This window comes from Equus asinus, chromosome 10 (genome assembly GCF_041296235.1).
Source record: "Equus asinus isolate D_3611 breed Donkey chromosome 10, EquAss-T2T_v2, whole genome shotgun sequence".
Classification (NCBI taxonomy): Eukaryota; Metazoa; Chordata; class Mammalia; order Perissodactyla; family Equidae; genus Equus; species Equus asinus.
Genome location: NC_091799.1, coordinates 53,930,101 through 53,949,594, shown reverse-complemented (window position 1 = coordinate 53,949,594; position 19,494 = coordinate 53,930,101). Strand labels below are relative to the sequence as shown.

Here is a 19,494-nt window from a genome sequence, read left to right as displayed (position 1 = left end):
AAATACAGACCAGAGCCATTTTTGTGCCAGGACTTGTGATGGGTTACAGAGATGAAAGAGCCCTCTAAAATCTAGCCCCAGGGCTCTGCTTTCTGGCGTCCGTATCCCACTAAGGACATTGTCCCAGGTCTCACCCGGACGCTGGCCCGGCCTCCTGCCTCCTCCACTCACGACAGCCTCCAGAGCATTAAGAAGACCACCAGGCAGCCCCGGCCCCTGGCCGCACTGCGTCCCTTCCCTCCTCGCCTCTTCCCGCCGTGCGCGCCTCCTCTCTGCTCCAGAACCGCTGAGCTCAGTCCTCCCTCACCGCCTCTGCCCTGCGGAGCCTCCCCCGCTGCGCTGCTTCCCCGGCCTGCTTCAGACCCCAGCTCGCTGCTGCCTGGTCTGCACAGGGTCTCTGGAGCTGGGCGCGGGCAGTGAGCACAGAGGGGCCGTCACCCCCCGAGAGAAGGGTCTCTCGCAGGAATACCTCGAAGGGGAACTTGACCTTTGTCTGGGGCAACTTCCTCCCCTCCTTCCTGGGCAGATCCAGCCCAATTCCCTTCCCTGGGTGCAAAATTCGTTCTGTTGGGTGCCCAACCCACGTATGCCACAGATGGGTAAACTGAGGCTGGAGGAACTGGGGCGTTGAGTCTGGAGCCTGCTGAGCCCCCGTGTGACCCGGGCCCTTCTCGGTGCTGGCACGCCCTGCCTTCCGTCTAGGGTCTCCAGCCGCCTAGCTGAGCAGGGCCAGTGCTGCAGAGGCTTCCGGAACTTTCTGCGTCTCGCCTCCCCACCCCCGTCGCCCACATGGCCATGACTTTCAATAAGTGACAGCGGTTCAGGAAGCCGAGGGGCCCCACACAGGAAGGAGCCGAGTGGGACTTTCCTCCGGCTGCCGCGGGGCTCTGCCCAGCCGTCCTCGGCCAGGTGCCCAGCCTCCAGGTAAGAGCTGCTGGCCGGGCCGGGCCGGGCGGGGGCGCGGGGTGGGGGCCACAGGGAAGGTCGAGGCTGCGGACAAAGGCCGGTTCACCTTCCAGGCCTCCGAGGAAAGCTGCCAGACGAACGGAAAGCTGCCAGACGGACGTGAGCTGGCGCGGCTGGCTGTGTGGCCTCTGGCAAACCGCTCCCCTCTCTGGGCTCCCACTTTGTCCGGCTAAAAAGAGGCCTCCCATTCCCAGCAATCCGGCCCTGAATGAATCATTGCGCATGTCCGGGAGCTCGCGGGGAGGCCGGGGGGGGGGGGGGGGGGGGGGGGCCTGAGCAGACAGCTCCCGCCCCACCCTCCCAGCCCCCAGGCCGGAGCGTGGGGTGACCAGCCATCCAGGGATGTGGGAATTTTGGTGTTAAAACGCGGGCATTTTCTATTTTTTTCTTTCTTTTTTTTTTGTGTGAGGAAGATTGTCCCCGAGCTAGCACCCGGGCCCATCTTCCTGTATCCCGTATCGGGACGCCGCCACAGCGGCGTGTGACGCGCGATGTGTATGTCCGCGCCCGAGATCCGAACCCGTGAACCCCAGGCCTCCGAAGGAGGCGAGAACCTAGCCGCTGCGCCGTCGGCTGCCCCAACGTGGGCATTTTTCTGGGCCCCGAACACCACCTCTGACTTTCTTTTTTTTCACTTTCGATAGTTTTTTAAAAATCCTATTTCTTTAAGATTTATTTTGAACGGAAGACACGCGCGGTGATTCTGTTTAGATCAAGCGCGAAGACGGTTATTAACTTATCAACTTGAGCCCGGCTGTTAGCAATAGGACAGTGGTCACCTCTGTGGGCAGTGACAGGGCCCCCAGGGCTGCGGGTGTTTCCACTCCTGGGCGGGGAACTGGGGATACCGGGGTGTCCCCGGAGGGCAGCCCTCTGCCCGCGCCGCCGCCCCGGTGGCCGCCACTCCGCGCCAAGGGCACTTCCTGTCTGCTTTAGCGGCGTCTGTCCAGCGCTGGGGGGCGAGTCTCAAGGACGGTGCCAGTTACTGCGCACTAAAGGCAGGGACGCCTCAGGCTGGGCTCAGCGAGCCGTGTCGCCCAGGAGCGAAGGGAGTCAGCCCGTCCGCAGCCGGGGTCCCGCGGCCGGGATATGGGGGCGCTGGGGTCTAAATCCAGAGCCTGCGCTCTTCACCAACCCCCAGGCCCCGCGTTATAATCTGGGTGTGTTGAAACCTCATTAATACTGCACCCTCCACCCCCTACTGTTATCTTGGAGCAAAGATTTTACCCAACACCCGCTTTGTATCTTCTTCATTCAGGTCAATTTAAGTGGATCTTGTCCATCTGCCCTCTTTTCCTCACCGGGCTGGAACAAACCCAACCCTTCTTCTGCCTAGCCAGGGGTCCCGAGCTCCGGAGTCCCCCAGGGTGGGAGAGAGCTGGCGGTTGGCAGGAGTCAAACTCCTGGGAGGAAGAGGGGCAGCTTCCCCCTGGGCCCATCCTACAGAGGGCTTCCTGCTGTGGGGGCCTAGGTGGCGGCAGCGACCGAGGGGACAGAGATGGGAGGGGTGGGGGCGACAGACACAGAGACCGTTGTTGACTAAGTCATCAGTCTGGATCTGCCCCTGCGCACACCTCACACTGGGTGCAGAAGCTTCCAGACCGACCCACAGGGAGTGACTAGCCACCATGCCCAGGAGCTGGTACCCATTTGTACCCCTGTGATTGATTGTTCACGCCTGCCTGGGTTCAGGGGCTGGAAGCAGGGATGTGTGGAGGCTGCAGATTGACTGGAGATGTCTGCCCTGGGCGCAGATGAGATTGTGGGGTGTGAGCTCACTCAAATTTGGGTGCAGAATATCTTCCGGTCCCAAGCCCAGCCCTCACCTGGGGTTTATGGCTCCTCACCCACCTTGCACACTCAGCTTCCTCTCTCCATCTCTGTTTTTTTCTCTCTGCATGTCTCTGTCCTTCTCTCCTCCCTCTTTTTCTGGCACCATCTCTACCCCACCTGGCACCTGCTCTGCCCCCCACCCCGAGCTGTGTAGCCTTGACCCCTCTGGCAGAACTGAAGGTGGCCTCTGTGTGTCCAGGCAGGCTGTGCTCATGGAGCCACCAAGCGAGGAGACGCCCCTGATCGCTCAGCGCTCCTGCAGCCTCTCGTCTTCAGAGGCCGGTGCTTTGCATGTGCTGCTGCCCCCTCGGGGCCCTGGGCCCCCGCAGCGCCTATCCTTCTCCTTTGGGGACCATTCAGCTGAAGAGCTGTGTGTTCGGGCTGCTAAGGCCAGTGGTGAGTATCTCCCTAGAAGGCTGGCCAGAAGGAGGGCTCAGGTTGGGAGAGGGAATAGCTGCTAAGTGAAGCCGGCATCGGAGCTGGGGCTCTGAGAGGGCGTAGGAGTTTGGTAAAGGAGGAGGGAGCGCAGGGAATGGCACATGCGGAGTCTCAGAGGTGGCACGGCTTATCAGCGGAAACGGTGGTTATCGCTCGGGGCCAAATGTGCAGTGGAAAGAGATGCTCCAGGGAGAGGGGCAGGGACCCTGAGAAGTAGGCTGAGTGCATGTCTTCTCTCCTAAGGGCAATGGGGAGCCCCAGAGTGTGTGTGAGCAGGGGTGGGACATGGTGTCAGAGCTGCAGGTGAGAAAGAGCCTGCGGGGCTGCATGGGGGGACCGGACGGGGAGCTGACGGGGAGCTGACGGGGAGCTGACGGGGGTGTTCCCTCAGCCATCCTGCCCGTGTACCACTCCCTCTTTGCTCTGGCCACCGAGGACCTGTCCTGCTGGTTCCCCCCAAGCCACATCTTCTCTGTGGAGGATGCGGGCACCCAGGTCCTTGTCTACAGACTCCGGTAGGAACGACCCTCCCCGTGACACAGAGGTGGGTCGCCTTTTGCTGGGGGCTTAAGAAGTGGGCGTGGAAAACCACAGGGACCCTGAAACCCTGTGATCTCCCCGCACCTCTTAGTGGGTGTCTGGGGGGCACTGCCCATTTCACAGATGAGAAACTGAGGCCAGAGACGATGGGTTGCCTGCCCAAGGTCACACAACAACTCAAGGTCACAACCTGGGCTCAGCGAGGTCTTGCCACAGTCCTCTCCCTCCCCATGCCCCTACTCCAGGGATCTCCCCTCTCCCCACAGCTTTTACTTTCCCAACTGGTTTGGGCTAGAGAAGTGCCACCGCTTCGGGCTACGAAAGGACTTGGCCAGCGCCATCCTTGACCTGCCAGTCCTGGAGCACCTCTTCGCGCAGGTAGGGGCTGCGTGGGGCTCAGCCCAGGGGTGGGGTCCGCAGGGCAACATCAGGGCTCCCGGTTGGGCAGTCTCAGCTGATCCTCCCTGCGGCAGCCCAGGAGTGGGGCCTTGGCCCGGGGCAGGGGTTTGCAGGGTGACATCAGGGCTCATGTTGGGCTGTGACTGGCCCCCAGCACCGCAACGATCTGCTGAGCGGCCGCCTCCCCGTGGGCCTTGGCCTCAAGGAACAGGGCGAGTGTCTCAGCCTGGCCGTGCTGGACCTGGCCCGGATGGCCCGTGAGCAGGCGCAGCGGCCTGAAGAGCTGCTGAAGACCGTCAGGTGAGGGCTTCCAGGCTGTGGCGCCCAGCCTCCACCTGGGAGTGAGCGAACGTGGCTCCACCAGGCCCCCCATGTAGGGGCTCCCCACCTACGAGCCTGGAGCCTGCAGTGCGTCCTCGTGACCCAGCCCCCCTCCCCCACCACCCACCCCCGGGGAGACTCCAGTGCCCCGCCTCCTGCAGCTAAAAGGCGCAGCTAAAAGGCCTGTGTGTTCCCTGTCTGTCCTGTGGGCCCCAGTGACCCTCCCCACACTGAGGTCCTTCCCGCATGTGTGCCCCCTAGTGTGTCTCCATGTGCGTCTCCTGCCCCCACACTGAGGCCACACCCAAGCCCCTCAACTAAAGCCTGGGTTGTGTGTCCTCGTCCGGCCCTGAGGAGGCCCCTCCCCGCACTAAGGGCCCGCTACCCCACTCGCAGCTACAAGGCCTGCCTGCCCCCCGGCCTGCGCGATCTGATCCAGGGCCTGAGCTTCGTGACTCGGAAGCGTATCCGGAGGACCGTGCGCCGGGCCCTGCGCCGCGTGGTCGCCTGCCAGGCTGACAGGCACTCGCTCATGGCCAAGTACATCATGGACCTGGAGCGGCTGGACCCGGCCGGGGCCGCCGAGACCTTCCTCGTGGGCCTCCCCGGGGCTGCTGGTGGTCAGGACGCGCCCGGGCTGCTCCGCGTGGCTGGTGGCAGCGGCATTGCCTGGAGCCCGGGCGGAGACGAGGTGCGGGCGGCCGCTGGGCGGGCCGAGGGGCGGGGCTGCGAGGAGGCGGGGACGAAGGAGGGGCGAGGCTGTGGGGGGCTCCGCGAGGGCCCGGCGGGGCGGGGGCGGAGCTCACTGGGGGTCGAGGGAGGAGGCGGGAGCTGCTGGGAGATATTTGGGGATGGGCGGGGGAGGGGACTGAAAGAAGGGGCGGGGCGGGGCTGAGAGGGGCGGGGCTCGTGGGTGTGGGTTAGTGGCGTCTAGGCTTGCGAAAAGCATTGGGGGCTCGGAGGGGGCGGGACCCCCAACCTCAGCCGTCCCCCTCCTCCCCAGGCCCTCCAGCCCTTCTGCGACTTTCCAGAAATCGTGGACATCAGCATCAAGCAGGCCCCGCGCGTTGGCCCAGCCGGGGAGCACCGCCTGGTCACCGTCACCAGGACAGACAACCAGATCCTGGTGGGTGCTGGACCCTCCCCTCCCGCCTGACCCCGAGGGCGGGGACGCGGGACCGGCGCCCCGGGGCCGCAGCGGGCGCTGACGCGGGTCCTCGCAGGAGGCCGAGTTCCCGGGGCTGCCCGCGGCCTTGTCCTTCGTGGCGCTCGTGGACGGCTACTTCCGGCTGACCGCCGACTCCCGGCACTTCTTCTGCAAGGAGGTGGCGCCCCCGCGGCTGCTCGAGGAGGTGGCCGAGCAGTGCCACGGCCCCATCACGTGAGGACGCGCCCCCAGGCCCGCCCTCCGCGGCCGACCCACCCGGTCCGAATCGCGGTGCCTCCCCGCGTGGCGCCTCCGTGTCCTCGCCTCCCTGGACGAAGGGCAGGGTCTTGACCGGCGCCTGGTGCAGAGGCGGCGCGCAGTGCGGCAGGGCCGCCGCGTCCCTCTCTCCGACCCCGCGGGGCCCCAGGGCGTTTCCTGGGGATGCTCGGCGCCGGCTTCACCTGCAGCCTCTAGTTTGATCCCCGGGCAGAAGCCCCGACTTCCAGCTCACTTCATAAGTGGGGAGGAGGGAGGGAATGGCACCTGGGGAGGGTCCCAGGCCTCAGAGAGACCAGGATTAGACCCAGGCCCGGCTGGGTGACTCTGCCTCCGTCTCTCTGTCTCTCTCACCTTTCCCCACAGCCTGGATTTTGCAGTTAACAAGCTCAAGACTGGGGGCTCACTTCCTGGCTCCTACGTTCTCCGCCGCAGTCCCCAGGATTTTGACAGCTTCCTCCTCACTGTCTGTGTCCAGGTCGGTCCACCACCACAGACCTGGGGGGCAGGGAGGGCTTCCTGGAGGAGGTGACATTGGAGCTGAGACCTGAAAGATGTAGGCATTTGCTCCCTGAAGAAGGGGAGGGAAAAGGCGTTCCCGGTGGAGGGAACAGCATATGCAAAGGCTTGGAGGTCAGAAGAGCCTGTGGTGCTTGAGGAAGAGGTAGTGAAGACAGGGTGCTGCCCTCACCCTCTCAGGGGTCACTCCTCCTTGCAGACCCCCCTGGGCCCTGATTACAAGGGCTGCCTCATCCGGTGCGACCCCACGGGAACCTTCTCCCTGGCTGGCCTCGGGCGTCCCCATAGCAGTCTTCGAGAACTCCTGGCAGCCTGCTGGGATGGTGGCCTGCATGTGGACGGAGTCGCGCTGAACCTCACCTCCTGCTGCACCCCTAAACCCAAAGGTGAGCTTGCCCTCTCCCCTAAGCTGAGCGATCGATCTGGGGCCTTGCCTTTCTGTGTGTGGCATAGCTTTTCTGTGGCAAGTGGTGGAGACTGCAGGCCAAGGTGGTTTGGGGAAGGAAAGGTGACTTGTTTGCTTATCAGATAGAGGCTGCCTTCAGGCATGGCTAGATCCAGGCACAGCTGGAGCCAAGTGATGTCACTAGCACTTAATCTCTCTCGAGCTCTTGCCTCTTCTTGGGTGAATTTCACTTTCAGACAAACCCCTGGGAACGACTCTGAGGTGTGAGTTCTCCAGAGTCCCCCACAATCCCTAGCAGGACTGACACCGGGTTGCCCACAGCATTGCCTGCTCATTGGCGCCCCCTTCAGGGTTCTTTCCCTCTGTCTCATTCCCCTCCCACCCACTGTGGCTTCCTGGAGTCTCCTGTCAAGTAAACCATGTCCCCTTGAGTCCTCAGCCCAAGGTTGGCTTCTGGGGGAGACCCCCAAACTAGGCTAGGGAGCCAGCAACCCTTTGATAACCTTTCACCTCTGACCTCTGGCCTTCTTCCTCCACTCCCTCCCTGTAGAAAAGTCCAATCTGATTGTGGTCCGGAGAGGGTGCACCCCACCCACGCCATCCCTGGTTCAACCCCCATCCCGCTGCCAGCTGAGTCAGATGACGTTTCACAAGATCCCAGCTGACAGCCTGGAGTGGGTAAGAAGCCCCAGGAAATGGGGGCGGGACCATAGTTGGGGTTCAGAGACCTAGTCTACATCCACATCTGCTGTGTGGCCTCAGACATGTGACGTAACATCCCTGTGCTCCTGGTTCCCCATCTGTAAGATGGGGCCAGCGCCTGTGCTTGTGCGGGCCAGCTCAGGGGCTGGGACCCTGCGGGAGACCCCTTCTTCACCTCTCCTGCTGCCCCCTCACCCTCCAGCACGAGAACCTGGGTCATGGGTCCTTCACCAAGATTTACCGGGGTCATCGCCACGAGGCCGTGGACGGGGAGGCCCGGGAGACAGAGGTGCTGCTGAAAGTGATGGATGCCAAGCACAAGAACTGCATGGAGGTGAGTGGGGTGGGGTCGGGGGCAGGCCTCTGGGGTCAGGGTTGGTTGGAGAGAGGGTCATGGATTCAGGGAAATTTAAAACCACACAAGGTCTTAAAACAACAGAATTGTAGCCACAGCATTTCCAAACCATGAAATTTGGAAGGGTTGGGGAATTTAGATGCAAATAGAAAGAGTACACCAGAGAGAGGGAACAGCCAGTGCAAAGGTCCTGAGGCAGGGCCGAGCTTGGCATGTTTAAGGAACAGCGAGGAGGCCAGTGGCCAGAGAGGAGGGAGCAAAGAGAGAGGGGAGTGATGTGGAGGGGTCACCAGCAGGGACCCCCCAGGGGAAGTCTGCAGCCCATCTCAAACCCCAAATCTCCCGCTTCCGTGAGAGACTCAAAGTAAACTACAGCGGGGACTTGCAGCCCCATCGGGACATCATGAGACAGTGTGGCGGGTACTAGTGGTGAACTCCAGGGCCACAGCAGGCTGTGGGCAGGTCTCCTCCTCAGGAAGCCTTGTGAGCAGCAGGGCTGGGGTTCTTGGTCTGAGCACGGAGTGGGAGGGGCCCACGCCTCTTCTCTCCCTTCTCCCGCTCCCAGTCGTTCCTGGAAGCAGCGAGCTTGATGAGCCAAGTGTCATACCAGCACCTCGTGTTCCTGCATGGCGTGTGCATGGCTGGAGACAGTGAGCGCCCCGCCCCGCCCTGCCCTGCCCGTCTGTGCAGCATTAGCAACCCGCATCCACCAGGCTCCCGTGCCCTGCGCCCCTGTTCCTCAAGCGCCACTCCTTGGGCAGCAGCTCCAGGCTGCCCTGGTACCCAGCCCTCCAGACTTGTCTCAGTCAGACAGACCCAGGTTCCAGTCCTGCTTGGCTGTGTGCCGCCTGCACCGCGGCAAGGGCTGCGTCACTCGCCAAGCCTCGGTTCCATCAGCTCAGCTCAGGAGCCCAGAGCACCACCCGGGCCGCCTGGACAGGCTGACAGAGGCTCGCGTGGGGGCAGCGCAGGGCTCGGGGGTCGGGGGTGGGGTCGGAGGCCGCTGGCCCAGCTGGGTGGCCGGGCACTCACCCTGGGAAGGCAGGATGAGTAGGAGTTAGGGAAGAGAGGGCAGAGGGAGGTTGGAGCAGAAGACACAGGACATGCAGAGGGCAGGACATGGCTTTGGAGCGTGCTCGGCCCCTCCTGGGCATTATTTCAGGCAAATGGTCCCAAGAGGGGCAGGGGGAGGAGAGGCAAGTAGGGCAGGAGGAGGAGCAGGGAGCGAGCAGTCAGAGTGGAATTGGAGGGACCCCTGAGGGGTGGCGGGGATGGAGCCTGATGAGCAGAGAGCAGTCCTGCCTCCCAACCCCACCCTCCTTGCTGCCACCAGGCATCATGGTGCAGGAATTTGTCAGCCTGGGGGCGCTGGACACATATCTGCGCAAGTGCGGCCACCTGGTGCCGGCCAGCTGGAAGCTGCAGGTGATCAAACAGCTGGCCTATGCCCTCAACTATCTGGTGAGTGCTCCTCTGCCTGCTCCACCCTCCATTTACACAGAGGATGGGTAATTGGGATGGGGCTCTGTAGTATGGATAGGAGTTTGGCAAGGGTGCAAGTGGAGGGCATTTTAGACGGAGGCAACAGCATAGGTACAGGTTCAGAGGTATAAGAGCAGAAGAAAGGAACAGCCACATTCATCATCAGAAGAAAGGTTGTCCACAGGTCTCAGGGGGAGTTGGGAGCAAGGAGGCTGGGCAAAGCTTCTCAGAAGAGGAGTATTGGAGCTGGGGCCATAAAGGTTGAGCAGGAGTTCATCAGGAGGAGAAAGAAAGGAGGGCATGTCAGGCTGAGGAAACAGCCTGGGCAAAGGTCCGTGGCTTAGAGGTGTGTCACGTGCTCTGGGGTGCATCAGGCAGCTCAGTGGGCAGGAGACCAGGGTGGGGCACAAGAGAAGGGAAGAGAGAAGCTCATGGGAAGAGTGAGCAAGGGCTGGATCTCAAAGGGCCTTGAATGCCAGGCTGAGGACCTGAAGGCCGTGGAGAGCCACGGTGTGGGGAGCACTGTTTAAGAAGGGGATGGACAGGGTCAGGTCAGCATAGGGGGTGGACTAGAGGAGGCAAGACAGGCTGCCAGTGGTCTAGGGAAGATGCTGGCGTATGTCTGAGTGCTACCAGGTGGGCTTTGAAGTATGTGTAGGAGTTTGCCAGCCAGAATACTCATTCATCAAACCCTCCCTGGCATTTCCCTGTGCCTGGCCTTCTTAGGAAGACAAAGGCCTTCCCCATGGCAATGTCTCAGCCCGGAAGGTGCTCCTGGCTCGGGAGGGGGCTGATGGGAGCCCGCCCTTCATCAAGCTGAGTGACCCTGGGGTCAGCCCTGCTGTGCTAAGCCTGGAGAGTAAGTGTGGGGGTGCAGGAGGGAGGAGCCTGGTGGGGCAAGGATGCAGATCCCTGACCGCATCCCCCGCCCCAGTGCTCACCGACAGGATCCCCTGGGTGGCCCCTGAGTGTCTCCAGGAGGCACACACACTTGGCTTGGAGGCTGACAAGTGGGGCTTCGGTGCTACAGTCTGGGAGGTGTTCAGCGGTGTCACGATGCCCATCAGCATGCTGGACCCCGCCAAGGTCAGAGCACCAGCAGGGGCCTCTGGAGCCCCCATCTGCCAGAAGGGTGGGCTGAAGTCCAGCTGGGGGAGGCTGGGCGGGTGGGTCTGGGGGGCCTCCTGAGGGTACCCTGGGGCTGACCAGCCCTCCTCCCGCCCTCAGAAGCTCCAGTTTTACCAGGAACGGCAGCAGCTGCCAGCCCCCAAGTGGACGGAGCTGGCGCTGCTGATCCAGCAGTGCATGGCCTACGAGCGGGGCCACAGGCCCTCCTTCCGCGGCATCATCCGTGACCTGAACAGCCTCATCACCTCAGGTGCCTGCTGGGCCGGACGGGGTGGGCAGGGCTGGCCCGTCACACGGGGTCCCGGGGGAGAAGGCCACGGCCGCACACAGAGCCTGCCCCTTGCGCCTGGCAAGGTTGGGGCGGTTGGAGACTGTGACGGTCAGCATGAGCCCGACAGCTGCTGTGACAAACGGGCCCCACAGCTCCAGGTTGAGCATGACGGATGTTTAGTTCTCATTTGATGAGGGCATCCAGGTCAGCGGGCAGCTCTCCCTTTGTGGCTCCACCCACCCCGTGGCCTCAGGTGCCTGTGGGATCCTTTGCAGACAGGAGAGAGAGTGTGGGTCCCAAGCTAGGTTTCCATGGGCCACGCCTGAAGGTGCCCCTGGCAGGTCTCCCCATCAGCCTGAGCTCAGTCACGTGAGTGACCACATCTCACAGCAGTGGAGTCTGGAAAATGCCCTTCTGTCTCCATAAAGTACTTTTTGACTTGCAGTGGCCTTGCCACAATGCACAGAAAGGGTAAGCATGCAGATCGAGGCCACACAGCAAGTCAGCCTAGGAGCTGGGCCCAGGGCCAATGCAGGGCTTGCTCACTGCCTGGGCTCCCCAGATTACGAGCTCCTCTCGGACCCCACTCCTGGTGCCCTGGCGCCCCGTGACGGGCTGTGGAATGGCGCCCAGCTCTATGCCTGCCAGGACCCTACCATCTATGAGGAGAGGCACCTCAAGTACATCTCGCAGCTGGGCAAGGTGAGGGGGGCCCAGGGGGGCGCGGCGGGGCGGCACCCGTGCACGTGAACACCAGCCCCGCTGTCCCCCAGGGCAACTTCGGCAGCGTGGAGCTGTGCCGCTATGACCCGCTGGGTGACAACACAGGCGCCCTGGTGGCTGTGAAGCAGCTGCAGCACAGCGGGCCAGAGCAGCAGAGGGACTTCCAGCGGGAGGTCCAGATCCTGCGAGCCCTGCACAGCGACTTCATCGTCAAGTACCGCGGCGTCAGCTACGGCCCAGGCGAGCCTCCCGAGGGCCTGCCCTCACATGCCGCATCCTCGTCCTCCTGCAGGGCCATTTCAGGGCGCTGGGAACACCAGCGGGGGCGCTCGGGGCGCTCCGGCTTATCCAGATCCAGGGCGCGGGGGTAGGGTTCCAGCTCTGTCCCTTAGCAGCTGGGTGACCTCGGGCAGGCAATTTAACCTCTCTGAGCGTCAATTTCCGCACCTGAAACATGAGCCATTCTGGAGTCTAGAGACCTTAGCGGTAAGGGTCCCTGTTGCCTTCCCATTTCATAGACAGCAATTACTGAGGCGGGCGGGCCCAAGGTCCCCTCGGAGGGCCGCGGAAGGATGGGGAGGCGGAGGAGACAGAGCGGCCGCGGTGACTCCTGCCGCCTCCCGCCTCCCGCAGGCCGCCAGAGCCTGCGGCTGGTCATGGAGTACCTGCCCAGCGGCTGCCTGCGCGACTTCCTGCAGCGGCACCGCGCGCGCCTCCACGCCGGCCGTCTGCTCCTCTACGCCTCGCAGATCTGCAAGGTGCGGGGCCGCGGGCAGCGCGGGCGGCTGAGGGCTGCAGTCTGGGCTGCAGGTCGGGTCGGAGGTGGGGCTGAGTGGGCGAAGGTCAGGACCGCGGAGCAGCATGCCTCAGGACAGGGTTAGGCTTAGGCTTGGGGTCTCGGTGGGGGTGGAGGTGGACTCCAGGTCAGGCTTGGGGCCCCTGCCCAGTTATCCTGGGGTCCGTCCCCATGCCCGCCCGCAGGGCATGGAGTACCTGGGCTCTCAACGCTGCGTGCACCGCGACCTGGCAGCTCGGAACATCCTGGTGGAGAGCGAGACGCACGTCAAGATCGCCGACTTCGGCCTCGCCAAGTTGCTGCCGCTCGACAAAGACTACTACGTGGTCCGCGAGCCCGGCCAGAGCCCCATTTTCTGGTGGGGACGCCGCCTCGGCCCCGCGCCCCTCCCCACCCCGGGCCCCTCCTCCGCACTGTCCTGGCCCCGCCCCCCGGCCCTGCCCCTCCCACGGCCCCGGCCTCTCCAGGCCACGCCCCGCCTCCCGGTGCGCTGGCTCCGCCCACCCCGAGTCTGGCCCCGCCCCCAGCCACGGCTCCACCCTGACCCCGCCGGGGTCGCGCCCTCGCCCGCCGCAGGGTTGGAGAATCCCCTCGTCCCACAGTCAGGGAAGCTGAGACCCAGCAGCTGGGCCGACCTCACAGCCCCCGCCCACCCTGACCAGCGCCCCCAGCCGGAGGCTGCCCCTTCCCCGCCCTCTGCCCCGCCCTCGCATCCCAAGGCCTGCCTGGCCCTCCAGGTACGCCCCAGAGTCGCTCTCCGACAACATCTTCTCGCGCCAGTCGGACGTCTGGAGCTTCGGGGTGGTCCTGTACGAGCTCTTCACGTACAGCGACAAGAGCTGCAGCCCCTCGGCCGTGAGTCGGCGCCCCCGGGGCCCAGCACCCTCCTCCCCCGCCCTTTTCGTGGCCAGTCCCCGCCCGGCCAGTGCCCGCGGCCCCGCTTTGCTGAGGGTGCCCTGGTCCCAGCATCATAGGCCCCAGTGGGGAGGGTCCGCTTGCCGAGGCTGACCCCTGCCCACCGCGCGCTCCCTCCGCAGGAGTTCCTGCGCATGATGGGCTGTGAGCGAGACGCCCCGGCCCTGTGCCGCCTCCTGGAGCTGCTGGCCGAGGGCCAGAGGCTGCCCGCGCCTCCTGCCTGCCCCGCCGAGGTGAGCGCTGCGGGGTCAGCCTCAGTTTCCCACGCTGTAGGTTCCCCTTGGGTCTTGGCCAAGCGAGCTGGGCCCTCTGGGCCTCTTGCTGGAGAGCATGAGCGGGGGCCCGAGGCCCGAGGGGCCTGGCCTCTGCCTTGCTGCTCTTTCGTTGTACGGCAAGTCACACACGCTTTCAGAGCCTCGGTTTGCCTACCTCCAAAACGGGGATAAGAGTGCCTTACCGGTGCAGGGGCCGGAAGAGCTAACGCCTACCCGGTGCTGGGCTCCCAGCCCCGCACACCGTCGGCATTCACTGTGTGGTGCTGGCTCTTCCGGTTTATCATCACAACTTTTGCGGAGGTGTCTAACATGTGGTTGGTTATTCATCAGTTAATTTGCTCAGGCCACAAACACGTATTGAGCGCCAACTGTGTGCCAGGCTCTGAGGAGACAGAACAGACACTACTCTGTCCTGGTAATCAACAGAGGCTAACGAGAGCATGCTGGTGGTGATCACTGTCTGCAAAGATGACCAGGAAGAGATGATGGGAGGGTCAGGGAGGGCATCTCAGAGGGTTTGATGTCTGGAGGAGGAGGAACCCACCCATGAGGAAAGCTAGGAGAGGGCATTTTCAGTGGAGGGCACGGCGGGTGCAAAGGCCCTGAGGTGGGAATGAGCTTGGTGTATTTGAATAACGAGATGGGAGCAGATGTGGCTGCCTGGGACAAGCAGGAGGTGATGGAGGGAGGGAGGCAGAGGATGGGACGAGGTTTAGTTCTGAGTCAGCCACGGGAGGCTCTGGAGCAGGGGAGAGACAGTCTAATTTATATTTTAAAACTGTGAACAGGAGTCATGTCCTTCCCACTACTCATAGGTGACCCTGTTGTCTCCTCTCACCCCTTCAGGTTCATGAGCTCATGAAGCTGTGCTGGGCCCCCAGCCCACAAGACCGGCCGCCGTTCAGTGCCCTGGGCCCCCAGCTGGAGGCGCTGTGGAGCGGGAGCCGGGGGTAGCAGCCGTAGCCTTCCCTGCTTGTTGGGGGAGAAGCCGGCTCACTGTCATTTCCTATCTCCTGCACATAGACCTCCGGGTTCTGGTATCCATGGACTGGCTGTGTGACCTTGGGCAGGGAGCTGCCCCTCTCTGGGCCTCCGCTTCATAGAGACCCCCATGCGGCAAGTGACATTGCATTTGGGGGTCACCCCTGGCTTGGGGAACAACAGCAGCCTTGTGGCCTTTGGAGCTTGTAAAGATTCAAGACACATGCACCGGTGGGGCCCGCTGAGCCCGCCCCCCCGGAATGGAGACCGCGAACTGAAACTCCCGTCTGCGCCTCCTCCCCAGGCCTCTGGAGCTTCCTGCCTCTTTTCCGGTGGGGACGTCCCACAGATTGTGTCTCCTCTCAGGCCCCCGCCCCCCGCCCCACTCGCTGGAGGAAGCCAAGGGCAAGACCAGCTGCCTGGTCGGAAACTAGCTTTTGGGAGAGACTGTGTGACGGTTTGGGGCCGTGCACGGGGCTGGGGGAGGCTGGGGTCCCGGCACACCCTAACTGTGCCTGTGTTGTGGGACTGCAGTTTCCCCGCCCGTCCCCTGGCGCCCTTTCTGTCCTGACTTGAGAGTCACTCAATTGATGACACTGGAGCCTGACAAGAGCTTTTCAGCAGTGGAGGGAAGGAAAGGCATTCTTGGCAGAGGGAACAGCATGGCAAGAGTGAGGAGCTTCAGAGTATAGAGGTTAAAAGCCCACGTGTCAGAGCGCATGGTTCTGTCACTTATTTGCTGAGTGACAGTGGGCGAGTTGCTTCCCCTCTCTGGGCCTCAGTTCTGTCCCGTGTACAAGGGGCAGAGCAACAATGCTGTGCAGAGTCAACTTCTGGGGCTTGTGAGAAGGTGCCTTGTGCAGGCTGAGCCCCCATCACTCACTCACCTGCCTGCAAGGCTTTGCTGCCGCTTTTGCCTTCCTGGAAAACTCTTATTCATCTCTCAAAACGCCAGCTCTCACCTCCCTGCAGCCTTCCCTGGCATGCTCTCACCGCTCCCCACCAGCCCTGTTCTTCCCTCTGATCCTAGGTCTCGGGTGATGTCTGTGTCCAGCTTTGTCTCCTCTGACCTGGAGGCTCTTGGGGACTGGGCTGGGGTGGACACAGAGGGGACTTGGAGCGTTTGATGACTGAATAAAGGAGTTAAGTGGAAAGAATGGTTTGTGCTGGACTTGGGTGTTGGGGAACCTTGGGGGGGTGAGCTGGGGAGGAATGTAGGTAGGGACCCATGGGGGCCACAGTGGGGTCTGGGGGCAGCCTGGGGAGGCCGGACAGCAGGGCGGGGCACTGGCCCGGGCCCTGGAGGACGGCAGCCTTCCCGCCCGCAGCTGCTGGCCTTGGCTCTGTCCTGGGGAGCTGATTACAGGCTCCGCGTGGCTGGAGGGAACAGGCTGCTCTGTGGGGTCAGAGGGCAAGGCTGGGTGGGAGGTCTGGGCTGTGGGCAGGGGTCCAACATGGGGGCGCGAGTGCCCTGCGTGCGCCTCAGGGCTGTGGGCGCGGGCTGCAGAGCGACGGCGAGCAGGGGAGGCCCGCGTCGGGCGCCGACAGTCAGGAGAGCGTGCATCTGGTGGGGACTCGGGGCCACCCCAGGCTCCGCAGGCAGGCTTTCAGCTCAGGCGCCCGGCCCTGGGCCGCGCGTCTTCCTTGCTCTCTGCCTTAGTTTCCCTCCTTGCTAAAATGGGGTCGAAAGGCCTCCTGGGCACCAGGCTGGCCTAAGGAGATGCTGGGCGATCGCGCCAGCTTTATTCTCTGCGCTCCAGCAGGCCAGCCCAGGAGACCCTGATGTGGGAGAGACAGTGCCAGCCACCCCCCGCCCCCGCCTCGTGTCCTGGGGCCTTGGGCAAGCATGGGGTCCTCTTGAAGCCTCAGTTTCCTTCTTTGTACAGGAATAAGGACAACTGGTCTGGATGTCCCTGGTCTCCCTTGGCTGGGTACGCTCACACCTCCTGGAATGGTTCTGTCTCGGTTTACATATTTCACCTCTTCAAAATGGTTTTAAAAAATACAGACTCCTCGGCCAGTGCTACCCCTGGGGGAGGTACGTCCAAGGTCCCGGCCGGGCACAGACACCCTCGCTGCTCTGTGCCCCCTCAGTGTTGTGGGACCAGCCCTTGAGGCGCTACGACTACAAGACGCCCTTCACCTGGAGCCACCAGGGAACCCTGAAAACCAAAGTTTATTACTCACAGGATCGGGGAACACACGGCACCCCTGGGGACACAGGGCACCCCTGGGATCCCGCGGTGAGGTAGTGGAGCGCGGGCCGTGCACATGGGGGCTCCGCGGCCCGCCGGCTCTCCTGGGGAGCGCGACAAGAACGGGCTTCTCAGCGCGGGGAGAGCAAGCTCGCGCCCCAGCCGTCGTACTGGAGTCGCCCATGCTCTCGGGGACAGAGGGTCTGGCGGGCGCCGTGTCCCGGGGCGGCGCGATGGGTCGAGCCCGGGCCTCTGAAGCGCAGCCTTGCTTGGCTTTCAAACCTCAGCCAGGCACTTGCGTCCAAGAACGAGAAAAAGCGGGTGTCGGCTTGCACCACGCTCGCCCTGACCCGGCCCTTGACCCTGTCCCGGGACGTCCTGCGGGACGCTGTGTTCCCCCTCCAAGGCCCCCAGCTGGGCCGGGCTGGGCGCCTATAAGTGGGGTCCCAGCCGGGGCCGGGCGCCTCCCGCCGCCATGGAACCCCGCGGGTGCACCTGGGCGCTGGCGCTGCTGGGCGCGGGCCTGGCGCTCGCGCTGGCGCAGGGGGGCGCGGCCGCCCCGGGGGCGCCCGAGAAGCTGTGCGGCCACCACTTCGTGCGGGCGCTGGTGCGGGTGTGCGGGGGCCCGCGCTGGTCCCCCGAGGACGGGCGGCCCGTGGCTGGCGGCGACCGTGAGTGGGGGCGGGCGAGGACTGCGCCCTGTGGTCCCCGGGTGGGGTGGGGGCGCGCCCGGGGCAGGGCCAGGGCCACCGGCTGGCGGCGCGGGTGTGTACGAGCCCGCGGAGGGTGCGGCCGTGCCCAGAAATGGGTGCCGGGCGAGCGAGGCGGTCTTGCAAGTGCGCCGTCAGGTCGCGCCTTTATTTTCAATTTCCGGATTTTGATCTTCATGAATTTTTGATTTTTAAAAATATTGCATTAAAATGTGATTGATCTTGATTGTTGGGTTTTGGGGCGCCCCTTTAAATTGTGCAGGCACATCAGACGGGTGCACACAGCACGGGGGGGTCTCTGGGTCCCCCCATCCATGCTGAGTTCCCCTCTGTCCCCAGGTGAGCTGCTGCAGTGGCTGGAAGGACGCGGTCTCCGCCACGGGCTGGCGGCCGATGGGGACCCCTTGCTGCTACTCGCCCCACAGCTGCTGCCCCAGGCCTCTCGCCACCACCACCACCGCCGGGCAGCTGCCGCCAACCCTGCCCACCACTGCTGCCTCAGCGGCTGCACCCGACAGGACCTGCTGACCCTCTGTCCCCATTGAACCCTCCTGGGGCGTGGCCTGGGGTGGGGGGGGTCTGGTCTGGCAAGCTCCTGAAGTCACACAGCACTGTAAAGCCCCACGTCTGGGGGGATGTTGTTGATTACCGCCTGGAACAGGGAGCTCACCACCTCTCCCAGGCCATCTGTCCTCGGTGGGGCCAACTCGGGTAAAAACCACACCCCTCCCTGGCCTGGAGGATCCTCAGTTTTGCGGAGATGCCAGACCCTGAGGGTCGAGTGTGCCCCTCTCCACGGAGCCCTGGGCACCACCCTCCCTGCATGTGCTCTGCCCCTTGTTGCTGTCTCCCCATAGTGAATAAATAAGATACTGCAGAATCCGAAGCAGCTTTTTTCATTTTCTCAAGGAAAGGGGACAAGCTTTGGGTCAGCCTTCCTGTGGGATTGTCCCCTGGCAGCTGTGACCCTGCCAACGCTTCCAGGAACTTGATAACAATTCGAGAGTCATCACCAGACAAAGTGGGGAAACAGAGGCCTAGGGAGATGGCGGGTTGCCAAGGTGAGCCAGGAAGGGAATGGCCAGGTGCAGGATTGAACCCAGGTCTGTGTTGAGGCCCGTGGGGGCCGGAACCTCACCTAAGCTCCACTTACAGTGGACACACACACAGATGTCTGGATGAGTCACAGAGGACGTTTATTGATCCAATTCTGACTATTCTCACTTACATCCTCCCTTCACCCTGAGATGGGGATTGTATGAAATGACCGCCTCATAAAAATGATAAGCATTTTACTATGTGATCCGTTCACATATGTCAGTTTCCTCTGGCTGTCATAGCAAATGAGCCTAAACTGAGCGGCTTAAGAGGGCAAAGCTCAACTCCCCCTCAGTTCTAGAGGCCAGAAGTCAGAAACCAAGGGGTTGCCAGGGCAGGGTCTTTTTGAGAGGCTGTGAGGGAAAATCCGCGCCTGCCCCCTCCAGCCTTTGGTGGCTGCTGGCGATCCTTGGCACTTTGTGGCCTGTGACTGTGTCCCTCCAGTCGCTCCCTCCCTCTCCACGTGGCCTCTTCTCTGTGTCTCCGTGTGTTCGTTTCTGTCTCTCACCAGGACGCTCCGCTGGCCCCGGACCCCCCGAGCCAGGCACAGCTCAGCCCCGTCCCCACCTTAATTACGCCTGCAAAGACTCCACTTCCAAATAAGGCCGTGTTCAGGGAGTCCAGGTGGACACGAACTTGTGAGGGACACTACTCGGTCCAGAACAGCAGGGGAGCAGCACTCTCTCCCGAGGGTGACAGGGAGCCATGGAAGGCATGTGAGCAGGGGCAGGATGAGGTCAGATCCACTGGCTAGAACCCCCTGCCGCCTCAATTCATCAGGCCCGCCTTCTCTTGCTGGGACACCGCCCCGGCCTCCACCTCCCTTCCCAGCAGTACCTGCGGCAGCCACAGGGCTTCTTAAGACCTCAAAGTCAATCATGTCATGTCCTTGCTCCAAAGGAGCCATCACCCTCAAAATTATACCATCTCTTATCACCCCCACCCACAAATCCCTGTGTGGCCAGCATCTGTGACCTCATGTCCCTTCTTCCTCCATATCCTCTTTACTCACCCAGCT

General features: G+C 63.1%; 2 protein-coding genes across 6 annotated transcripts; both read left to right on the top strand.

Annotated features, from left to right (window-relative positions):
- Positions 1 to 787: 787 nt before the first annotated feature.
- Positions 788 to 15,625, top strand: JAK3 (Janus kinase 3). 5 transcript variants are annotated; one of them, XM_070519436.1, is made up of 25 exons: positions 838 to 924; positions 1,020 to 1,065; positions 2,999 to 3,195; positions 3,629 to 3,752; positions 4,044 to 4,155; positions 4,331 to 4,476; positions 4,894 to 5,188; positions 5,501 to 5,623; positions 5,721 to 5,878; positions 6,287 to 6,398; positions 6,639 to 6,825; positions 7,396 to 7,523; positions 7,750 to 7,881; positions 8,468 to 8,552; positions 9,236 to 9,363; positions 10,111 to 10,243; positions 10,319 to 10,470; positions 10,612 to 10,762; positions 11,346 to 11,485; positions 11,557 to 11,746; positions 12,140 to 12,264; positions 12,488 to 12,660; positions 13,040 to 13,157; positions 13,340 to 13,450; positions 14,339 to 15,625. In XM_070519436.1, exons 3-25 carry the CDS (start codon positions 3,012 to 3,014, stop codon positions 14,444 to 14,446), a joined length of 3,315 nt encoding a protein of 1,104 aa, XP_070375537.1. In that variant the 5' UTR covers positions 838 to 924; positions 1,020 to 1,065; positions 2,999 to 3,011; the 3' UTR covers positions 14,447 to 15,625. The 5 variants fall into 5 exon arrangements, with proteins under 5 accessions (XP_070375534.1, XP_070375535.1, XP_070375537.1 ...); XM_070519435.1 differs by having other exon boundaries at positions 846 to 924; positions 3,003 to 3,195; XM_070519433.1 differs by lacking the exon at positions 1,020 to 1,065 and having other exon boundaries at positions 788 to 924.
- A 1,394-nt stretch (positions 15,626 to 17,019) lies between these two features.
- INSL3 (insulin like 3) lies at positions 17,020 to 18,261 on the top strand. The gene is made up of 2 exons (XM_014840697.3): positions 17,020 to 17,339; positions 17,718 to 18,261. The coding sequence occupies exons 1-2, from the start codon at positions 17,144 to 17,146 to the stop codon at positions 17,921 to 17,923; spliced, it is 402 nt and encodes a 133-aa protein (XP_014696183.2). The 5' UTR covers positions 17,020 to 17,143; the 3' UTR covers positions 17,924 to 18,261.
- The last annotated feature ends 1,233 nt before the right edge of the window (positions 18,262 to 19,494 follow it).